Genomic DNA, 19,306 nt, shown 5'->3' with positions numbered 1-19,306 from the left:
ACTGCATTTGCTACAACATAGGAATTGCTGTTGACTGCAGTTGACCCAGTGCAGCATCTCCAACTTTGTTTAAAATAAGCACACATGCAGATGAAATTATCCCTGCTTTTCACAAGACAGACTAAAAATTCTATCTGTGGTTTGTGGAAGAGGATGGGAGTTTTACCAACTCTCTGAGAGACAACATTATGTGGGAAAGGGGAATTGATTTTTACTAACCTCTCTTCCACTGTCACGCTACTTTTCAATTTTCAGTGCAACCTCTGATATCAGATGCATTCTCAAGAGTCATGGGAATTGTCAGTGCAAATATATTTAGCCATATCCCTTTGGGTAGGTGGGGGAGGAAAGAGACCCCTAAATAGCTGTAAGATAACAATTACTGCAAACATATTTGCTTAGGGAAAGTTTAGTCAGAGTACAGAAAGAAGTTCTTGGCAGCTGGATGGCCAACAGCCAGCTTCTCAAACTGTCCCTAAGAACCTTTAGTCTGTGAGGAGCATGATCAGAAGAGAAACGCCTCTGCTTTCCTTAAGTCTTCTCCACATGCTCTAAGCACTCCTCAGTGTAAAAGAAATGCTTAAATAAATGGCAAATTATTTAGCGATCTCTTCCCTTTAACAAAAACAAAAACAAAACCAAAAACAAACAAACAAACAAAACCAAACAAACAAACAAAAAAAAGTAAAATCCAAGCCCTGAATGATAGAACGCATGTTTTAAATAGGAAAAGGAAAATTCTCACTATTCACAATACTGCAAAGGAATCAGAAAGTTCACAGCTCTACTAAACGGGTAAAAATGCCCTGGCTTTCATTCAACTGCAGCGTTAGTGGGAGTGAGGAGAAGTCTCCCACACAGCCATAGGAGAAAACTGTGGGAGTCAGGGTGGAAAAGTAGCAGGGGGAGGATGTGAACACTGTTAAAAATAAAACTTACCAAACAACAATTGAATTGTGAGAATGTTATCTGGTTCAACAGGAGTGTGAAAACAAATAGGCATTTCAAGAAGAGGGCCACTAGCAAGGTAAATAACTTTCAAATAGCAGGATGTGACCAACGAAATGTACCAAACTGAGGACAACAAAAAAAGGTCTCCCCAGCAGCAGAAGACAGTGGTGGATATGGTCTTCAGTGTCACCTCTGTGCAGTGCCACTACCCTACGTCCAGCAGTGTGGCACTGCACCTATCCCTCACATCCCTGGCCATAGTAAGACACAAGACTGAAGAGATTTGCACAGGACAACGTTTAACATGACCCAGTGTTTATTGACTCCTGCTACAGTTTTTTTTTAATAGTAACAGGAACACAAAATGTGATGTATGGTAAAATACTACTAGGAGTTTCTATATGAATCCAATGCAAAGTGCCAGCATTGTTGACCAGCATACAACCTGACAAGAGAAGATGTAGTTATAACTCACTCTCAGATATCTGCTGGGAGTACATCACAAAGTAGAAGTAGTCATTTGCCTGCAAATAGATATTTTCTTCTAGATGCAAGTGGTGTTAGAGCCAGCTATTTTGCAACAACAAATACATATAATATATTCCAACATTTTAAAAAACACAATTGGAAAGGACTAAAACTGTTTAAAGATAGAAGGAAAAAAGAGTGGATCTTTTTAGTCACTACTTTGTAGAGGTCATTCCTCATAGAGTCAGAAGTAATCTAGAGAAAAAGATTTATTAGAGGCTACTTTGCTCAAAAGGCCAGTGGCTGCAGGTTTAGGAATAAAAATAATCTCTTGATTTTCAGCACTGTTTCCCGGCCTTTTTCCTCCCTGCACAACAAAAACCACCTGTCGAAAATTGTGGTTTGGTGGCTCTGCACATTTTTCCCATGCAACTGTATTTGAAAAGGCAACCGTATTTCTTAAGAGCCATGAAAAATTTGTATGACGTGCACATGTGGCATGAAATATCTTCACAGATACAAATTATGAAGGCACATTTTCTAAAGGTTATGAAAAAAAAGCCCAGAACTTTTGGAGGATTAAACTTAAATGCCTTAGAGAAAACACTTTCCCAACTGGCTAACAAGTGCTGTTTGACCATATATGATTCAAACAGCTTACCATGAAGACAATACCCAAGGAAAGAGCCTCGTTGAAATGCCCTCCCCACTGTAGCAACCTGCTTCCCCCACAGTTCTTTAGTCAACTGCATTCTTACACAGCAGTTTGCAACAATTCCAGAGACAGGTAAGAGAAATCTATGTAGAAAACATCATACCTGGGTATTCCTACATGAGCAACACCCCATACCTCCCACCCCCAATTAAACTACAGTATCTTCAAGGAGATAATCCCACTCTTCTGGAAACAGGGTAAAAGTCCAAAACAGAGGACTGAGAAAATGGTTTTAAAATCCTGTTCCCTCAACTTTTTTGCACTTGATTATGTGTGTTAATAAAGACAGGGCTCTCTGACACAGAATAATCATTCTGTCTTCTATCTAGATGAGGAAAATATTGGCTAAAAATGAAAACATGTACTTTATTTACAATAAATGGAATCATACGGCTCCATGCTCCATCCACCACCCATGTGTTGCTGACCACTGCAGAAAACAGGTGGTAACAACATTGGTAACTAAAGTACTTCCCTTTTTCAAACTTTAAACAAAAGCCTTTCCCCTCCCATCACGTTGGGTTTTTCACTGTTCCAGGCTCCAGTAAGATGTGTACTAACATCTCTTATTAGTGCATTTTTAAAGTTACAGTTACTAGAGGCAAAGCAATACTTGCTCTGCTCTGTTTTAGCTGGTTTTACTCCTTTTAAAATCATGCAGGAGTTTAAAATTTACATAACATTATCAACTTTGCATAGTAATACAACAGGTGGTGTTCCACCACCTTTTCTAAATAAGGGCCCCCTTTTTCAACACCTCACATGTTTCGAAGGATTACCTCTCACTCTCAAGGAAGAGCCCTAACTTTCTCCTCCCACATGGGCACTGCAGAATGAGAATTAAGTTATCATTAAGTTTCCTTCAAATTTATGGTGTGTTACTTAGAAGCAACTATAGAGGAATAATGTTTTTCATAACATTAAAGGACATTTATCAGATTATTTGTTGTTTTCTGGTCTTGAGTTGTAAGAATATTTGTCACACATGTTCCCTCATACTCCTCTCTTAAGGTGCAGAGTGGTCAGGCCTATAAGACCATAGCTGGATCTCTGGGAGAAGCCAGAGAGAATGAGGGGTTTCTTAGCACTACTGTATTTACATTCAGCATTCAAGGACAGGCTGAAGAATGCCCAGTTTATTTTCTTTTTTAAGACATAAAACTGCTTTAAAAAATACTCCTTTTATATTATAATTTTTTAAGTTATGAAAGTTATTTTTTTTCTGTCCTATGCAGCTGTTACCCTTCTGCCGCTGACATTTAATAGTTGCCATTGCATGCTACTTTTCCATTCCCTAGCTCAAGTGCAACAGAGCTGGCCTGCAGACCCATCACTAGCATGACAGCCTGGCACAGTGTGGTGAACCAGTGCAGGGGCCAGTGGTCCAGACAGACCACCCTCACCACTGTGGGCAGGTGGCACGGGAAAATATGGGACACGGAAGGGGGCATCTATTTGGAACATTTAATAGGGTGTGACATACACGCTGACAACATGAGATAAAAATGAATGCAAGTGAGTATATTAAGTTGAGAACAGTTAGTGTGAGTGATAAATACACCCACCACCAGCTCCCAGCTTCACTAAGAGCTATTCTGAACTGCACAGAAAGTGCTGGTTGTAGAAGCTTAGACAGATTGGAGATAGCTGACCAGTTACTCATTGAGTCTATTGTTTAAAAAAATAATGGAGAAAAAAATGTGTGCTTTGCCATTGAATAACTGATCCCACAGCTTGGGCACAACAGTAATAGTTACCTGGAATAACAGACCAACTGAAACGTAATTGCTGTTTCATTCAAATTACACATGCATGCAAAATTAAACAAGCGTGTTAACTAAGAATAATCAACATAAAAATCAAGTCTAAGTTACCCATTATTTATCATATATTTGTCAGACTGTCAGATATCTCTTTTCCTTTCAGATTCATATCTGTGTCATACAGAACATAACAGATGGAGAAGTCACAAAGCAAACCCTAAACTCTGCACATCACTGGCCTTTAGTGCCAAAGTATTATGTGCCATAAGCCTTCCAAGTTTACCAGACTTTAGGGAGAAAACAGCTGCTGTACCCAACTGTGAAAATAGAAAATGTAGAACCCATCCTGCTCAGAACAGAAAGGAAATGGTTTTACAAAGTTGTGAACAGATACATAACTACTAACCCCTCAGTCCTGAGAGAGAAAGGGCAGTGCAACTAGTGCAACTAGCTAGAACTTGCTTCTTGAAAAGCAAACAAAATCCAGGAAATGCAATGATTGTGTAGACAAAAATCTGTTTGGAAAGTCATGCTATCAAAGAGCTGAACCAATGTTCTGCAAAGTGATGAACAGTACATCAACAGGTCCACTTGAGACAGACCATGAGATGACACTCTACAAATCTGTGAAATATCCAATTTAGTTTCACATGTCCAATATATCTCCGTGCCTATTAGCAGTCTGCCACAGATTTTAAACTTACAAAGCTCCTTCCCATTGAGCTAGACTTTTTCTTTACCATAAAGTGCAAATAAGACTCAGGTTTTTACCACTAGTTTCAATGATCATTATCTTAGTTACAAGAGTGATCAAAAGCCAGTTGGCTTAGCCACTACTACTAGGCTTAGTGATACTCTTTTTTTTTTAACCCTGGTTACTTTTTCCAGCAAAAGGCAAAGAGAAAACAAGTGTTCCTTTTGCCAGATGCAGCATGACAGGAGGCTGCCTTAAGTACCATCAGTATAAGATGCACATGCTAGACACAACCAGTACGTTCTTGTGCATAATAATGATTTGCCATTGTTTGCTGGAAATGGAAGTCATCTTTGGGATCTTATTTCCTCACAAAGAGTTCAGAAACAGTTCATTAGTCTTCATTAAGAGGTGCTTCTCTCTTCCTTGCATCTACATCAAAAAAAAAAAGAAAAAAGTGAGAAGAATTTAAACCAGGGGGTTCTGACAGTACTCATCTGAAAACTCAGAAACAAGTTGGTTTGTTTTCAATGGACAATACTTTCCATTTCAGAATTGTGATATGAATCCACTATGTGGCCTGAAATGCTGTATGACACCGCAGCATGTTAATGAAACAGTCACACCAAGATTTTGTACCTTTGTCCCACTGAAACTGAAGATGACCCATACAGTATTTAAGAAGCCCAATAAACTTTCAGACTCCAGATTAGTGATACTTCCTCCCCCCACTTCTTGGCTCACAATCCCCTTTAAGGGTGAAGCCAGTATTTGCTTTGCATATAAGTACAGAGATGACAACAGTCTGTTCTGGAAATCATTCAACTAATTACAACTTTGCTGAACCCAGCTGCACATGTTTTCAAAAAGACAAGTGCTCTCCACACTGTATTTTGAGGAACTGCCTGAGGCAGCCCCTGAAGACCAAATGTTACACTGCTCCAAACAGCAAACCTTTGATCATGGTCCCAGGTATGGTGCTGGGACACATCTGGGCAACTCAGTCCATGACTCATATGCCATTACTACACTAGCAGGTAGTGTGGCTGCCACCAGAAAGCTGGGGTCATCTCTTTGTGGGCTTCTGCCGAAGTGTCTGTGGGCTTACTTGAAGCTACTAGGTAGCTCTTGAAGTGCACCATGATCACAGCTACTCCAGTACTGCCTGCCAAAAGATGCACTTACATGTATTTCTAAACTTGGTTTCTTTCCAGCTCATAATCTATACGTTCCAAGGTCACTATAAATTTTTCCACTTAGAAATATACCTCCTAAATAACAAAAGATGATCTGACTCTATGAGTAGAACCTTGGGTTGGAAAAAAATCTCAGTCATTTGCTGGGAGAAAAATCAGAAACTGTCTCTCCTATTTTCCCCATCAACAGGGATACTAGGGCCAGGCCTAAATCTTCTTCTGCCACAGCTTCTCCAATTTGCATAAAATAACTCACTACTGATTAGAGGTGAAAAAGCTTTCTGAAAATGCATTATATACCCCTCTAGCTACAGAATCATTCCTGGTCTGTCTCTGACTTTGGAAATATCAAAATGCATTAAATTCTTTCTGGTGAACATTTATTAAAAAAAAAAAAATCATACCAGTTAAGCTCCTGAACTTTTTTTTGGCTTCTGCTCTTTCTTCGGCATCAAAATACCACACAGTCATGGCATATCTATAAAAGAAAGAAATTTTGTGTTTGTTTCAACTTTTGCTATTAAAATAGAACTCTGGAGTTTTATGCCCATGGAGAAAGCAAAAAACAAAACTGGATTAGCAGATAAAAAAATAGGATGAAAATGGTTCATCTTTATAGACAAATACAGACAGCATTTTAGCATGTATTTTATCAAGTCAAATAGAAACATAGGTGAGAATTTCTGCTTGGGGGCACAACAGAGAGCACAGCCCCTGGTAACAGAGGGCAAAAGTAGCTTTCAGGCCTTTGCATGTTTTTCTGCTCTGGGACGCCTGTAGGCAGCTTGGGGGTTGCCCTGCATCACATCAGCTTTTCATAGCCTGCTGACAGATGGTAGTCCCAACAATCCCGATAGTATTACAAGGGCAAAAGAATAACCCAGCACTTCCCAGCTAAATAGCTATGCCTGCTTCGAAGATTTCTCCTGTCAATGGTTAAAGGCCTTTTTTTCCATCACACAAGGAAACTTACCATTCAAGCTTGCTCTTCCTTATTTAATGAGAGAATTCCTAGTGACTAACCAGAAAATTCACTCAAAACCTATTTTTTATGCACGTGTATTTAAACATGATGGCCATAATGTTAGATACAAATATTGGTAGAAGAGCTGCTTTGGTGTTTTTCCTAGCCAAATACCAATACCAAATATGCTACTTACCTGGTTGCATAAGAAGGTTGGACTTCATGTGGGTTCCTTCTATCTGACCAAAAAAAAAGTAATCGGTCAAAAATCGGCTCAACATCTGCTACATAGGACTTTCCTTCTGGGAATATTCGAAGAATTCCACCATGCAGCTGAAAGAAAAGGAAAGATTGCTTTTTACATATATAAACATCCATACATTCATGGGAACCATAACTTATTTCTCCCTCCTCAACACCTAACAAATGAGGAATAAACATCTAATGATAACCAAGACAGCTATGTGGCAAAACCTTACTGAATCTCCTGGCCACCTTAATTTTCCCAAGCTGAAGCTTGTAATGCTTCAGCATAACCTTCTATCTAAAGTAAATGGAACCAAGATAAAGATAACGCTAGCCCTGTAGCAAACACTGGGAAACTTCTGAGCTCCCAGTCACATTTCTAGAAACAGTGAATACCACAGAGCTGCTCCACCTGATCAGCCTGAATTCAAACTCTCCTCCCAGCAATTGGTAGACACTGCTTATAGTGTTTCAGTGCCTGCATCTGATAATATATGAATTAACTTTTATGCCCTGAGAAGACTGAAGTCTGATCTATTGTTAGATTTGTAAAGCTTCCCCTTAATACATTATAGCTCCCAGTCATCATTGTCCCTACTTAGACATAGCCTCGTTTCTCTCCCATATAATTTCTGCCTTTCCGTGTGCCACAATATTTAGGGAAAAGGTCTGATGATTTGCACGCACTGTGGAAACTTCAAAAGATGAAGATGAACCCTGCCTCATCCCTGCTGCTGTTAGAGGGTTCTTTGGAGGTTTTTATGATGCACCAGAGTACAGCGAAGATGCTGCCAACCCAGCACTGACCCAACGTAGTACCTCTATGCGGCATGCAGAGCTCAGTGAGAAACTACTAGGTCAGGTTTAAAGCCACAGTTGCTTTCAAAGCCCAGTACAGTTATACTGTTATATTGCATCTCCTCCAGCATACACTTACATAAAATTACTGTCACACCTACCTAATGAACTCCATCCAGTGTCCTGGATTTCAGTTAGCTTTTCTTAGTGCCCACTCAGGTGCTTCCTCACTATCTGAGTAAGAGTGCAGTGCACAAAATAAATTGGATATTTGCATTTCCTCCCACATCTCCTCCTTCATTTTATTACATTGAGATGTTTCACTGTCATACTCTCTGTAAAGGGATGTGTTTTTCTGCAACAGTGCATTTTTCAATGGCATCATCTCTATACCTGAACTCCCTTATGGGGGTTCATAGTATTTACATGTGCTTAAAGAGTATCTTGGCCTGAAAACGGATTAGAGAAGCAAAAAACACTGGACAATTTTCAGTAGATCAGCCACGTGAATGGTTTGTGCTGCATTATGACAACAGAATTGTAAAGAGACATCCTGCAGTTTTACAAACCCTTCTTTTGTTCCTAACTTAAAGGTACGGTACATTCAAGGCTGACTTAACTGTCTTAGTAATATAGGCAGAAACTAGAGCTCTGTGCTGTCAAGAGACCCACTGGTAGAATCAAAGCCAGAGAGCATGAACCAAACCATGTGTTTATTCCTCTTACTAAGCCCCACTGCTTCCTAAAGAAAACCACAAAGGGAACTGTCTGAAGATCTTCCGCGGGTTAGCCTGAAGTATCAAGAATGATAAAGGCACAAATTTGGACTGTCATTTTACTCTGCTCCCAGAATCCACTTATTCTTTAGTGGATTGTTTTTCTTTCTAGTGCTGTTTCCTCTAAATAAAGTGTTAAGAGCACACAGCCCAGTGCTTAGAAGCTTTATTTTATAGCAACAAAACAGTATGTGTGTATGATGGGAGAGAGAATGGTAAGGAAACGGTTCAGCTTTTTACTTCCAAAGGGTTGCCATAAACACCAAGAAAAAAAAATGGAGAGATGAAGAATAGATCAGCTGTTCAGAAGCTCAGAGTTCACAGAAACAAACCAACAGCTCCAAAGCTCTGTTTCTGAAGTAGTTTTTCTTTCATGTTCTGCCTCAAACCTGTGGCTTACTCACCTTGGAGTCCCAATTCTTATTCAGGTAATAAATACAGGTGATGCAGCGCCCATCACCATTTGGATTGTCCACATGACGAACATAACCAGTTCCATTTCCAGGATAGCAAGCAACCATAGCCTGTAAGATACAGATTGTAAAATAATTAATCCTACAAGATGCCTAACTTCAGTTTTAATTTTCTAAGCATCCTCCCATCACCAGTTTGGTTCAGTATTTTTCAGCTTATCAATCCAAAACCTGCAGCAGACACCACCAGAAGGTATATTTGCACAAACTTCTTTCACAGGAGAGGTTAGCCAGAATGAAATTCCAAACTGGAAAATAAATACCCTTCATAATTCACAATATATACACTAAGGTAGAAAAAAATTGAACTAAACTAAAGCACTAATATGTGTGGTACAAGTTTGTCATCTACAAGCTACGTGACTTTGAAGGAGTTTCAGCTGAAGTTTGCTTAGGTTTCTAAAGATAAGCAGTCCTTGCAAAATTGATTTGCCAGTCATAATGAAAGTAGAAAGCAATCCGAGCACGTCATGCCTTACTACCATCATCCTCCTCTGTTCATATCTTCCAGTCACTGTCATAGACCCCTAAGTCCAACACAGAGTAAGGGTTCCCAGGAAGTGTGGGTAAAAGTCCACAGAGCAAAGTCTGCAAAAAACTGCAGCTCCTTTGTGCTGTGTTTGTACAGGGCAGGGCATGTTTGCTTTCATGGACTGAGCCACAGAACTAACCAAACAGCTTTCAGAGCATACTTCTCTCTTTGATCATCTTCAGACTTGCTGATACAATCGCTTAATTCACGGTTTAAATTTCACGTTGAATGATGAGATAAGCCTAACATGAATTACTCCAAACCACATGACAGTCAACGTCTTATAAGGCTTTTTACAGCAAAGATGTTGACATCATTAGCAGCCTAAGCAGAATGCAGGGAAGAGCAGGTGAGACTGTTGGTAAGGTATAGATCTTTGTCTCAGAGTCAAGTCTTCACTATTGGGGCTACTTAGTAGTAATACCAATCAACATTAAAGTTGTTGCAAAGTTGTCTTGTTCCCAGTCCTCTGACATTTCCTTTCATTGCCTGCCAGTAGTAGCAGCAAGAGTGATGGGAGATGATGAACTAAGTTTGGTTGGAAAGCTGCACACAGTATCCAGATGTGGTTTCTCCAGAGATGAGAGGGCAATAATCACTCCCCTCAATCTATGTGCTGTGCTTCTGTAAATAGTGCCCTGGAGCCTCTTGTGCAGGAAGCACGCTGCAGGCTCATGTTCAGTTCACTTTCCACCAAGACCACCTGAGTGTTCCCAGGCTCCCCGGGGTGGGGAGAGCAGAGCTGATCAGAGCTGCTGGCAGCCCCCAGCCTGCTGCAAGGCACTCTTCCTTCCCAGGAGCAGGACTTGTGTTTGCCCATATTTATTTCCATAAGGTTCCTGTTGGCCTGTTCCCTGAGTCCATCTGGGACCCTTTGGCTGCAGCCCTGCCCTCGAGGCCATCAACTGGCCCCCTCAGTTTGGGGTCTTCTGCACACTTGAAGAGAGGGCACTCTACCATCTGCTTCAGGTTACTGATAAATAAGAGTGGTTAACATGATAGGTCCCATGATAGATCCCTGTGGTGCTCCATTTGTTACCAGCCTCCAGGTATAATATGACTGATTGACCACAACCCTCCAAATCCAACCATCCAACCAGTTTTTTGCCCATCTAGTTTTCCATCCATTCAGACCATAACATCCTACCTTCAGATGCAAGAGTATTGTCCATGCCTGCCCCCCAGGACAAGGATATGACTGTGTACCATTTGTATGACCTGCTCCAATGATCTGCCATGCACAGTTGATAGCGTTGGAGATTGACAGTACAGCCTTTACTAAGACCAGTTGAAATTTTTATCTAAGAACCCCAGAAGTCTTGTTTTCCTCTTCCAAGCACATGCTAAAGCCATGCTGTTCTCATGGGGCACATGACCAGCTAGAGTATAGCACATGGTGCTTTAATCACCAAGGTAATCACCATGCCAACAAACACCAGCGCAGAAGCTATTGCCAGCCAGCACAGAGGATCCCTTGAACCCCCGGCTACCAAGAACAAAATCTATCCACAGGAGTCAGCATGTATGAATTAACTTTCCTTCCTCCCCACAAGCACCAGAACAGTACCTGCAGGCAGAAGTAAGTCACCAGGACCTGTTCTTCACCTTGACACCTCAAGCCACAGATGCCTAGAGACTGGTGGCCTACAGAGGCAGGAGATTATGCTAAACAAGAGCAAATACCTTTAATTCCAAGTAATAAGCTCTCTTCCATCACACCTGGCAGTTGGCTAGATGTTTTGCTGTAGACCCTGTCTGCTCTGTTGTCATTCTGCCATTATATATGGCTTCACAGCTGCATCTGCATTTCACTATCAGCCTGATAACAGCAGTAAGGGTCAGCCTACAGCCAGTGTTGGAAACAAGTCTGTTAGAAGCAGAAGTCTGGCGGAAACCGCAAGTCAGCTGTATCTGCAACGTAAAAATGGTCTGAGGGAGCTGTGCCCTCACTGGTGAGGATAACCCACCTCACACATCCCTCCCCCCATCCCAGCTGCTAGCACAGCAACTCATGCAGGTGCACTCTTCACCCATCCCATGCACAGCGAGCTGAATTAGATCTAACAATTAAAATAGTAACCTTTTGCGAAACTGGATCCTCATACACTGGGAAACACAACCTTGGTGCCCAGCAAAGCTGCTCCATCATTCCCCTCTTCAACTGAGCAGGGGCAAGAAAAATGTAATGAAAGGCTCACAGGTCAAGATAAGGACAGGGAGAGATCGCCCATCAGTTACTGTCACAGGCAGAACAGACTTGACCTGGGGAAACTAGTTTAATTTATTGCCAATCAAATCAGAGTAGGAAAATGAGAAATAAAACCAAACCTTAAAACACCTTCCCTCTACCCCTCCCTTCTTCCTGAGATGAGCTTCATTTCCAAGTTCTCTATTTGGTCAGCAGTAGGTCCACCTTGTAGCCAGCTGGCATTGGCTCTGTTGGACATGGGGGAAGGCTTCTAGCAGCTTCTCACAAAAGTCACCCTGGTAGCACCACCAGCTACCAAAACCTTGCCCTGCAAACCCAACATATCCTGGGAGCTGAGAGTGCAAAGGAGAAGGGGCAGCGATTCCAACAGACAGGCAGGGAGGAGGGCTGTGCCAGGGGAACTGGGTGCTCATCTCTACCACAGGCACAGCTGCTTCCAAAGGGGATGTGCAGCTACACTACCAGTGTGAGCTCGGCAGAGCTCTGCTAACCATACCAGAGGGATGACACAAGATGGGAACAAAACTTTGTTGACTGATAATACCTCGTTTTTAAGTCGATGTACAACACAAAATTATGAAGACCTTAAGTCTCTCTTTGGAGAGTAGATATTATTCCAAGATTACTGAACTGCCTAAAAAATTAATTCAATATTACTACTCTTTTTTAATGTCACAATCAAAAAGCTGCTGAACAACAACAGACTGCAGGCCAGATCCTTAAAGGGATTCAGGTGCTTTACTTACTATGGAAATCTGGGCAGAAGGCCAGCGTTTTCCCCAGCCTCCCCCACATAATATGTTCTCTTACCAGAACGTGTGCTTTGTCTCTGAGACATTGATGCATTATTTATTTATTTATTTATTTACAGTGTGCACCTTTTGCAATTGCAACACTGATTCCCTGGAGATGAAGTGGAACAATTTCCACAGAATTCTAAAGCACTGGCCACACTCTAGCTTAACTTTCAGAAAAGAAAAGAGAAAAAAGTTTTTTAGTAGCAGCAGCAAAAGGAGAAAAGCAGAAGTGAAATATCCTTTTCCTGGCACAGTGAATATTTGAATGAAACCTTAAACAATGAAGGGAAATCATTCTGGTCCTCCTAGATGAAATGATATCAAGCTTTATCAGAGCACTGGCTGGAGCAGCTCCAGAGCAGATCAAGCTGGCCTCAGCAGGGATTCCAGCTGTTAGCACTACTTTTGGATTCATTCGAAGCAAACAAGAAACAGGAGATGAGATGCATGACCCAGACTTAATTTAGGTAATTGGTGAACAATGTTATTTGCCAGTTTAGTGCACAGTCTAGCTACAAAAGCCAGATGCTCCATCACAATAATCAAACCATTTACCAGGTGCACATACGGAATGTGAGTAAAAAATGTTTCCTATACTTTTGGCTATTGTGTCCAGAAGAGCACACTCCAAATTTTTGGATACAACTCCTTCCTTCATTAACCAACTCCAAACCTAAACTAACTACAGCAGGCTGTAATGAGCAGGAACATACCTAACTTTTTTTTTCCCAATACAATCCATTACAATGACTGTTAGTTGGCTTAACTTCCTAGTGTAAGCACTCAGAAAATTTCAGCAACACTACCCTTTTCTAAGTTAAAATAGAAAGGTTGGTCTTACTGAACAGTTATAAATTCTGATATACAGATGCATGCCTTTCCAGTCACACATACACACACCATCATATGAAGACCAACGCTCTGTTAGTCTAATCAACAGTTATAAATTAGAAACTACAAAACTTGGAAAATGAAAAGCAAATCATTAAGACTTAAGTTTCTGCACTGTCATTTTCAGGAATGTTAGCTTTCCCAAGAGGGTGCAAATCAATCACAAGTTAAACAAGCGGCAATTACCAGCTTTAGTAAGGGCCCAGGAATCATCAGTAAATTCCACATTGCACAGAAGCTTGCAAAAATGTTATTCATCACTCAGGTTAAGTATTACACTCAAGTCAGCCAGAGAAATCTACAAGTCAAACTGCAAGACACCAGCAAAGTTTGGAGGCAGATAATAAACAACTGTTCCATAGAGAGGATTTTTCCCTGCCTCCCAGTGCTTCTAGCAAGAAGAAAAACAAATTCTCTTAGCTGATGGCCAGGATCATGCTGTGAGACATGATTCTGCTACGTTTCACAAAATAAGCAGTGCTAGAGCAGCCTGACACTTGGAACAAAACATTTCAGAAAATACCTCAGCTAGAAGATGCTAACACTGCTTAATAAGAAGCAGTGATCACACCAGGTCAGAAGGAGAAGCTCTCTGTACCTCCTAGCACTAAGCTAGGGCCTCAGTACACTCCTAGTGCAGATTGCATAGGTGGTATTGTAACCCCATACCTGTATTTTCCTGTATTTTCCTCTCAGAACTAGTATGACCTTTGCAGCCAGCAGAGAAAATCCTGACCCGTGTAACTCTATCCCGCCAACACAAACCACCTTTGCAGATTAAGCTACAGACTCCATAATATGCTTTTCCATTTTCTGTACCAGATTTGTACTGTATATTGCTGAACAGCTGCTACTTTTGATCCCTAGTGTAGATAATTTCTTGTACATCAAACAGTTAAATTCAGAAATTACTTGTAAAGTCTGTTAGATGAAAGGTGCTATACAGGCCCAAAGCAATACTCCTCTACAATATCACTATGATGGTTGCCTAGAAAACCAAGGTATTAATAAGAATTAACAGTGCTATAGCCACTATAGCTTTCAAATATGTTTCTATTTGGCTACACACTTCCCAAATTTCAGCCCAATATGTGGTTCTCAGACCTGAACTTGAGGGCGAACAAAAATAACTTGACCAGTCCTCTAGAAAATGAGGACTACCAGGGTTCACTTGATAGTCTAAGCTCATGTTGTGCTCAGCCTGATTCTAGTTCATAGATGTGCACAGTCTGTACATCCAGAAAGTGAAAGGCACCCAGCATGCTCTACATTAAAAGAACATGAGTAGTCTGACATTTCATGATCAAAGACAAGAGATTCTCAGTTGAGGCTTGTCTGACACACAAGCACAACAGGATGTTTCTTTAGTAATTTCTTCTTGCACCCAATTGCACCCAAGAGTTTTCTGCCATGTAGCTTATAATGGTTAAGTATAAAATATTCATGAACATTATTAAATATTAGTTTGTTTGAATTTATGAAAGTTAAAACACTCAACTGCTATACTGAGGCATGAACTATGAAAATTGGTCTAATTTAATACTCTGTAGGGATGGGAAGAAACAGAGGGAAGAAAATTATGTTAAAACACCAACAAATCAGAAACATTAGCTTTGTGCCTGTTGGACAGGGAATCACCAGTTCCAAGAGGGGGTGAAACCCTGATCGCTGCAGTCATGCAACACATGAAATGGGCTTCAGTGGCAGTATTGCATAGGAAACTGGGCCCTCATTTCCTCACCCATAACTGGATTATCAGTCTTCAATCAAACAGCTGTTAGAGAGCTAAACCTTGCCATCTCCTCTTTTATCAGCTTCTTGCTCAGAGGCGGAGGCAAGAGAGAAGAAAAGTTTTGTGAGGAAGAAGCTTATGTTTTGAAATTAAGAAATACTGGGGAAAGTGCTAGAATTCGGCAGGGCAAGACACACAGAACTTTTCACTTCAACTTTCAAGTTCATATGGAGGCCTAAACAGAAGCCATGTGAAAGACATCTGAAAAGCAAAAAAGCCAACAGAAATAACAATAAACACCCTGGTGAAGCAGTTATTTTCTGTCTGAAACACAAAGCAGATCAAACTCAGCTCCAAAAACAAGTTGCTGAACACTTCCTTCTTAGCTTGCAGAAGTAGTCCTACACAAAGTCACCTTGGATGCAGGTTACAAGTGTCTAATGAAGGGGTAGATGAGCCATGGCAAACAAGATATGAAAGACTGATAGGACCCTTTACCAGTAGGTGACTCATCTCTGGAGCACTACATCTTAGATGAGATTGACATGATCACAGTTATTTTTGCTCCTGGCTCTTGTATTATGTCAGCAAACCTGAGCATTTTAGAGGAAAGAAGAACATTCCTATGGCCGAGATGCAATCACACAAGTGAAAATACATCCATTCTCAAAATTTCTCATCTCAGGTGCATAACACTGTTTTCATGATGCCCATCAGGGGGTTTTTTTGTTTGTTTGCGTGGTTGGTTGGTTTTTTAATACCTCTCTGCTGGGCAAGTACTTGCATCTGTACAAAAATCTTGTTTGGATTGCATAGCATTTTAGCCAGGACATCTGATACTTGTTTCTCTATGCTTACATGCAACCTTAACCATCAGATTCAGATCCTCCAAGAACTGCAACCTCATCTCTCCTTTATTATTTTATTTAGTCTTTTGCATGAACCAGGGTAGCTTGATTATTGTTTCCAGGTACATAAAAGCTCAGCTTTTGAGAATATTTTGAGGAACAGCCCAAGAGTCTGGGAAGGACTATTCTCTCATCTGCAGGAAAAAGATGACAAGACACTGGTTTATTTTTGCTTATCAACCAAAAGTCTATTACTACCTGAAAACATTCTAATTACCATAAGATGGAAAATTGTTCCTCCTTGTTAAATTTCTTCTAAGAACTAAGAGTAGACAGAAAGAACTACGAAAGCTCTGTTCATAGATTATCTCCATGCCACACAGCTGTTGATGACTGGCATGTTATATAGTGGTAGCTCAAGGAGCCCCTAATAAGCTTTCAAAACTTATGGAATGTGTCTGTAAGGATGCCAGATCACAGATTGATGCTGCTATAAAAATGAGCTCCCTATTAAATGAATATGTGATGGAGCTTAAGAAGCTTTCCTAATAATTGGCAACAAAATTTAGTTTTTCATGGCCTGAAGAGTCCTATTAATGTGGAAGACTGCTTTAGCCTGTGACAATTTTTTTAATTTCTTTTCTTCACAGAACACATGCTTAGAGATAAATCTGGATGCCCTTCAAGTTCAAGCTGGCTGCTAGAGCAGTGCCACTGTGAAATGGGAAGGCATGGAATAGCCATGCCTCATGTCAGTGGTGGCCACCTGCAACTGTCAAGAGAATAGGGAGCATTTGTGAACCAAGCTTTGGAGGCAGTGGTGAGTTCTGTTGAGCTATCTCCAGAATCCTATGGGATCCTAAAGTGAAGGGGCAATTCAGGAAACTCTGAAAGAAATTGACTGAGGGAGAAGTTCTCCAGGCTTCCAAGAAGAGGAGTCTGACTGGTGATTTCATCTGCCACTGTATATACTGACTACATTGCCTGCTTTTTAAAAAAGCCAAGAAAAATAAGATTGCTTTCCATCACCCAAACTCTCTGTATTCAGCCTCTGGGCATGGCAAGGAGAAAACAGAACACTGAAAGTTAAGGAAACAAATCCGAAATTGCCACGGGATCACAATTGTCCTTGTGGTGCACATCTTTGTTCTAATAATTAAAAGTATTAACCTCCTTTCTTGTGTGCTTAATTAATCTACACGTCTGCATGCCTGTCAATTAACACTTTTCTCCAGTACTCCTCTCATCTTATGCAAAGGCAAAAATCAGGTAAGATTTTTATTTTACATCCTCCTCTGACCTAAAACTACATTTTGGTCTGCGACATTACTGCTTCGTTGTGGCTTGCACGCACACAGCGACAACGCCGCTTGAGAAGCGATTAGCGTGCTGTGAAGAGCAGGCATACCATCACGGCAGGACCTGAAATTTAAAAGGCTATTGCCAGTGAATTAGTTCAGTCAAGGATATTCAGATTAAGTATCCAATTAGCAGCTGTAAACATGCGCAGTGCATCGATCTATCAATAAAGGCTGTTTCAGTTTAGAGAGACCGCCCGGCCCTGCGCCGCGGAGCCCTGGCTCGGGGCCAGCGGGATGATGGCTTAACGACAGTGCTACGTGCGGAGCGTGAGGCGATCGGCGATCAAACGCAAACTTTACTCCAGAGTGCACTTCAGAGACAGGCTGCGGAGGGAAGAGGGGAAACCCACATAGGCAGCGAGCGCACAGGCACTTAGGGCGCTTCTCGTCTCTCGTTCTTACTGGGCTCTCTCTCCCTTCTGCTGCACACAGAGGCACACACGCTTATTTCCCACACTTAAAAAAATAATACTGTTTAATTAAATTTTAGGATTATTTTTGCGTGTTCTTGAAGCCCTCTTTCATCACCCAGAAAATGCTTTCAGTCCCCTCCTCTCCCCCAAGAACCAAACCTGCCCAAGTTGCACTAATGAGAAAGCATCTCAAGCGATTGATGCAGATGGAGAAAGCATCCCCTGTAATGAGCCCTGGGGGGACACCATGACAAACGCCACCCCTGCAGAAAGGCAAATTCATAAGTAAGTGCAGCTCATTAAGAAAATCTGTAAGGACTGTCCCTGTATGTTCAGGTTCTCAGCAGGGAATAAAGGCATGGTAACCAGCAGAGACATCCTCTGAGGAATATCCTCATCTGTGTTGTAGAAAGATAATTTCATAGTTCCTGAAATATTCCAGCCTTTCATTCTTTGTCAGCACTTAAGACCTTCTCAGTTCTGCTACTAATCACCCAGAGGATTACACCACTTTTTTTTTTCCAACATTTAAAGAACTCTGCACATTTTGATGCTCTTCTGGTTGCGCGAAGAAAGGTCACGAAAGACAGCCACAACACAGGCAAACTGTGTTCTGCTGGTTTTGGAGTTGCCTGAATTGGCCAACATCATTTTTTTTTACTATTACCCATGACTTTTAGCCTATGGGCCCACGGCAAGTGAGCAACACTGCTCATAAGACTTATCAGCTCACATATGGTATGCAGCACTTCATACACTTCCTGGGATTTCATCGGGGCAGCCCTGGGCACCCTGGCAGGCAGAGGTGACCTTGATCCAGGTGTGCCATGGGGACAGCAGGCCCCAGCTGTGCAGCACAGTCCTTCCTTGGGGACACCGCCCAGGACACCTCTTGTGACCTCGCATCCTCCCACAGCAGAGGTAGCACCACACCGGGGAAATGGTTTCCTTTGTCCCCTTTGGCTTAGTAAAAGTCTCTCTCCACTGCCAGAGAGGAATGCAGGGTTCAGACAAGCACCGTCACACTTGGCAGGTACCCCAAATACTCCTCAAGGGTCCTCCCAGAACTGTCAAAGCTGTCTAGGCTTCTGAGCCTGCTAAGACATTACTGCACTGAATAAACAGGGAGATCAATGGTTTGTTATCACAGCAGTAGCACCAAATCAAGGCTAATTTGATGAGACCAGTTATCTTCTATGTTAATTTTGGAAGGAAGCAGTGTCACCCTCCACACATCTTTTGCTCACCCACACCTTTAGAGAGGACCTTGCCTAGCTATCAATACATGTATTCCTGCATAGGATTTTGTGTGAATGAGTATTTATTGGTAAAACTTACTAAAATTACCTGTAACATCAGGAATAATTTCTGCTACACTTCAGTAGTTTGTGTGGTCTTTACCTCTAAGGCTTTGCCTGCACATAAAGTTGTACTGCTCTGTGTACATGTGCACATTACAACAGTTCAATCTCTTAGTTA

The 19,306-nt window shown here is 41.4% G+C and overlaps 1 protein-coding gene across 1 annotated transcript in view; it reads right to left on the bottom strand.

The window, feature by feature from the left end:
* Positions 1-1,248: 1,248 nt before the first annotated feature.
* Positions 1,249-19,306, bottom strand: part of EGLN3 (egl-9 family hypoxia inducible factor 3) — a 29,964-nt gene continuing 11,906 nt past the window's right edge. Inside the window, exons 2-5 of the mRNA XM_051806296.1 lie at positions 8,976-9,095; positions 6,948-7,084; positions 6,192-6,265; positions 1,249-5,023 (exon numbers count right to left, since the gene is read on the bottom strand). Of these exons, the coding sequence (XP_051662256.1) occupies positions 4,986-5,023; positions 6,192-6,265; positions 6,948-7,084; positions 8,976-9,095 (369 nt within the window). The 3' untranslated portion in view covers positions 1,249-4,985. The remainder of the gene's footprint in view (positions 5,024-6,191; positions 6,266-6,947; positions 7,085-8,975; positions 9,096-19,306) is intronic.

This window comes from Manacus candei, unplaced genomic scaffold, assembly GCF_025592945.1.
Source record: "Manacus candei isolate 608988 ecotype Guabito, Panama unplaced genomic scaffold, ASM2559294v1 h1tg000067l, whole genome shotgun sequence".
In the NCBI taxonomy this organism is placed as follows: domain Eukaryota; kingdom Metazoa; phylum Chordata; class Aves; order Passeriformes; family Pipridae; genus Manacus; species Manacus candei.
This window is presented reverse-complemented; position numbering and strand designations above follow the sequence as displayed.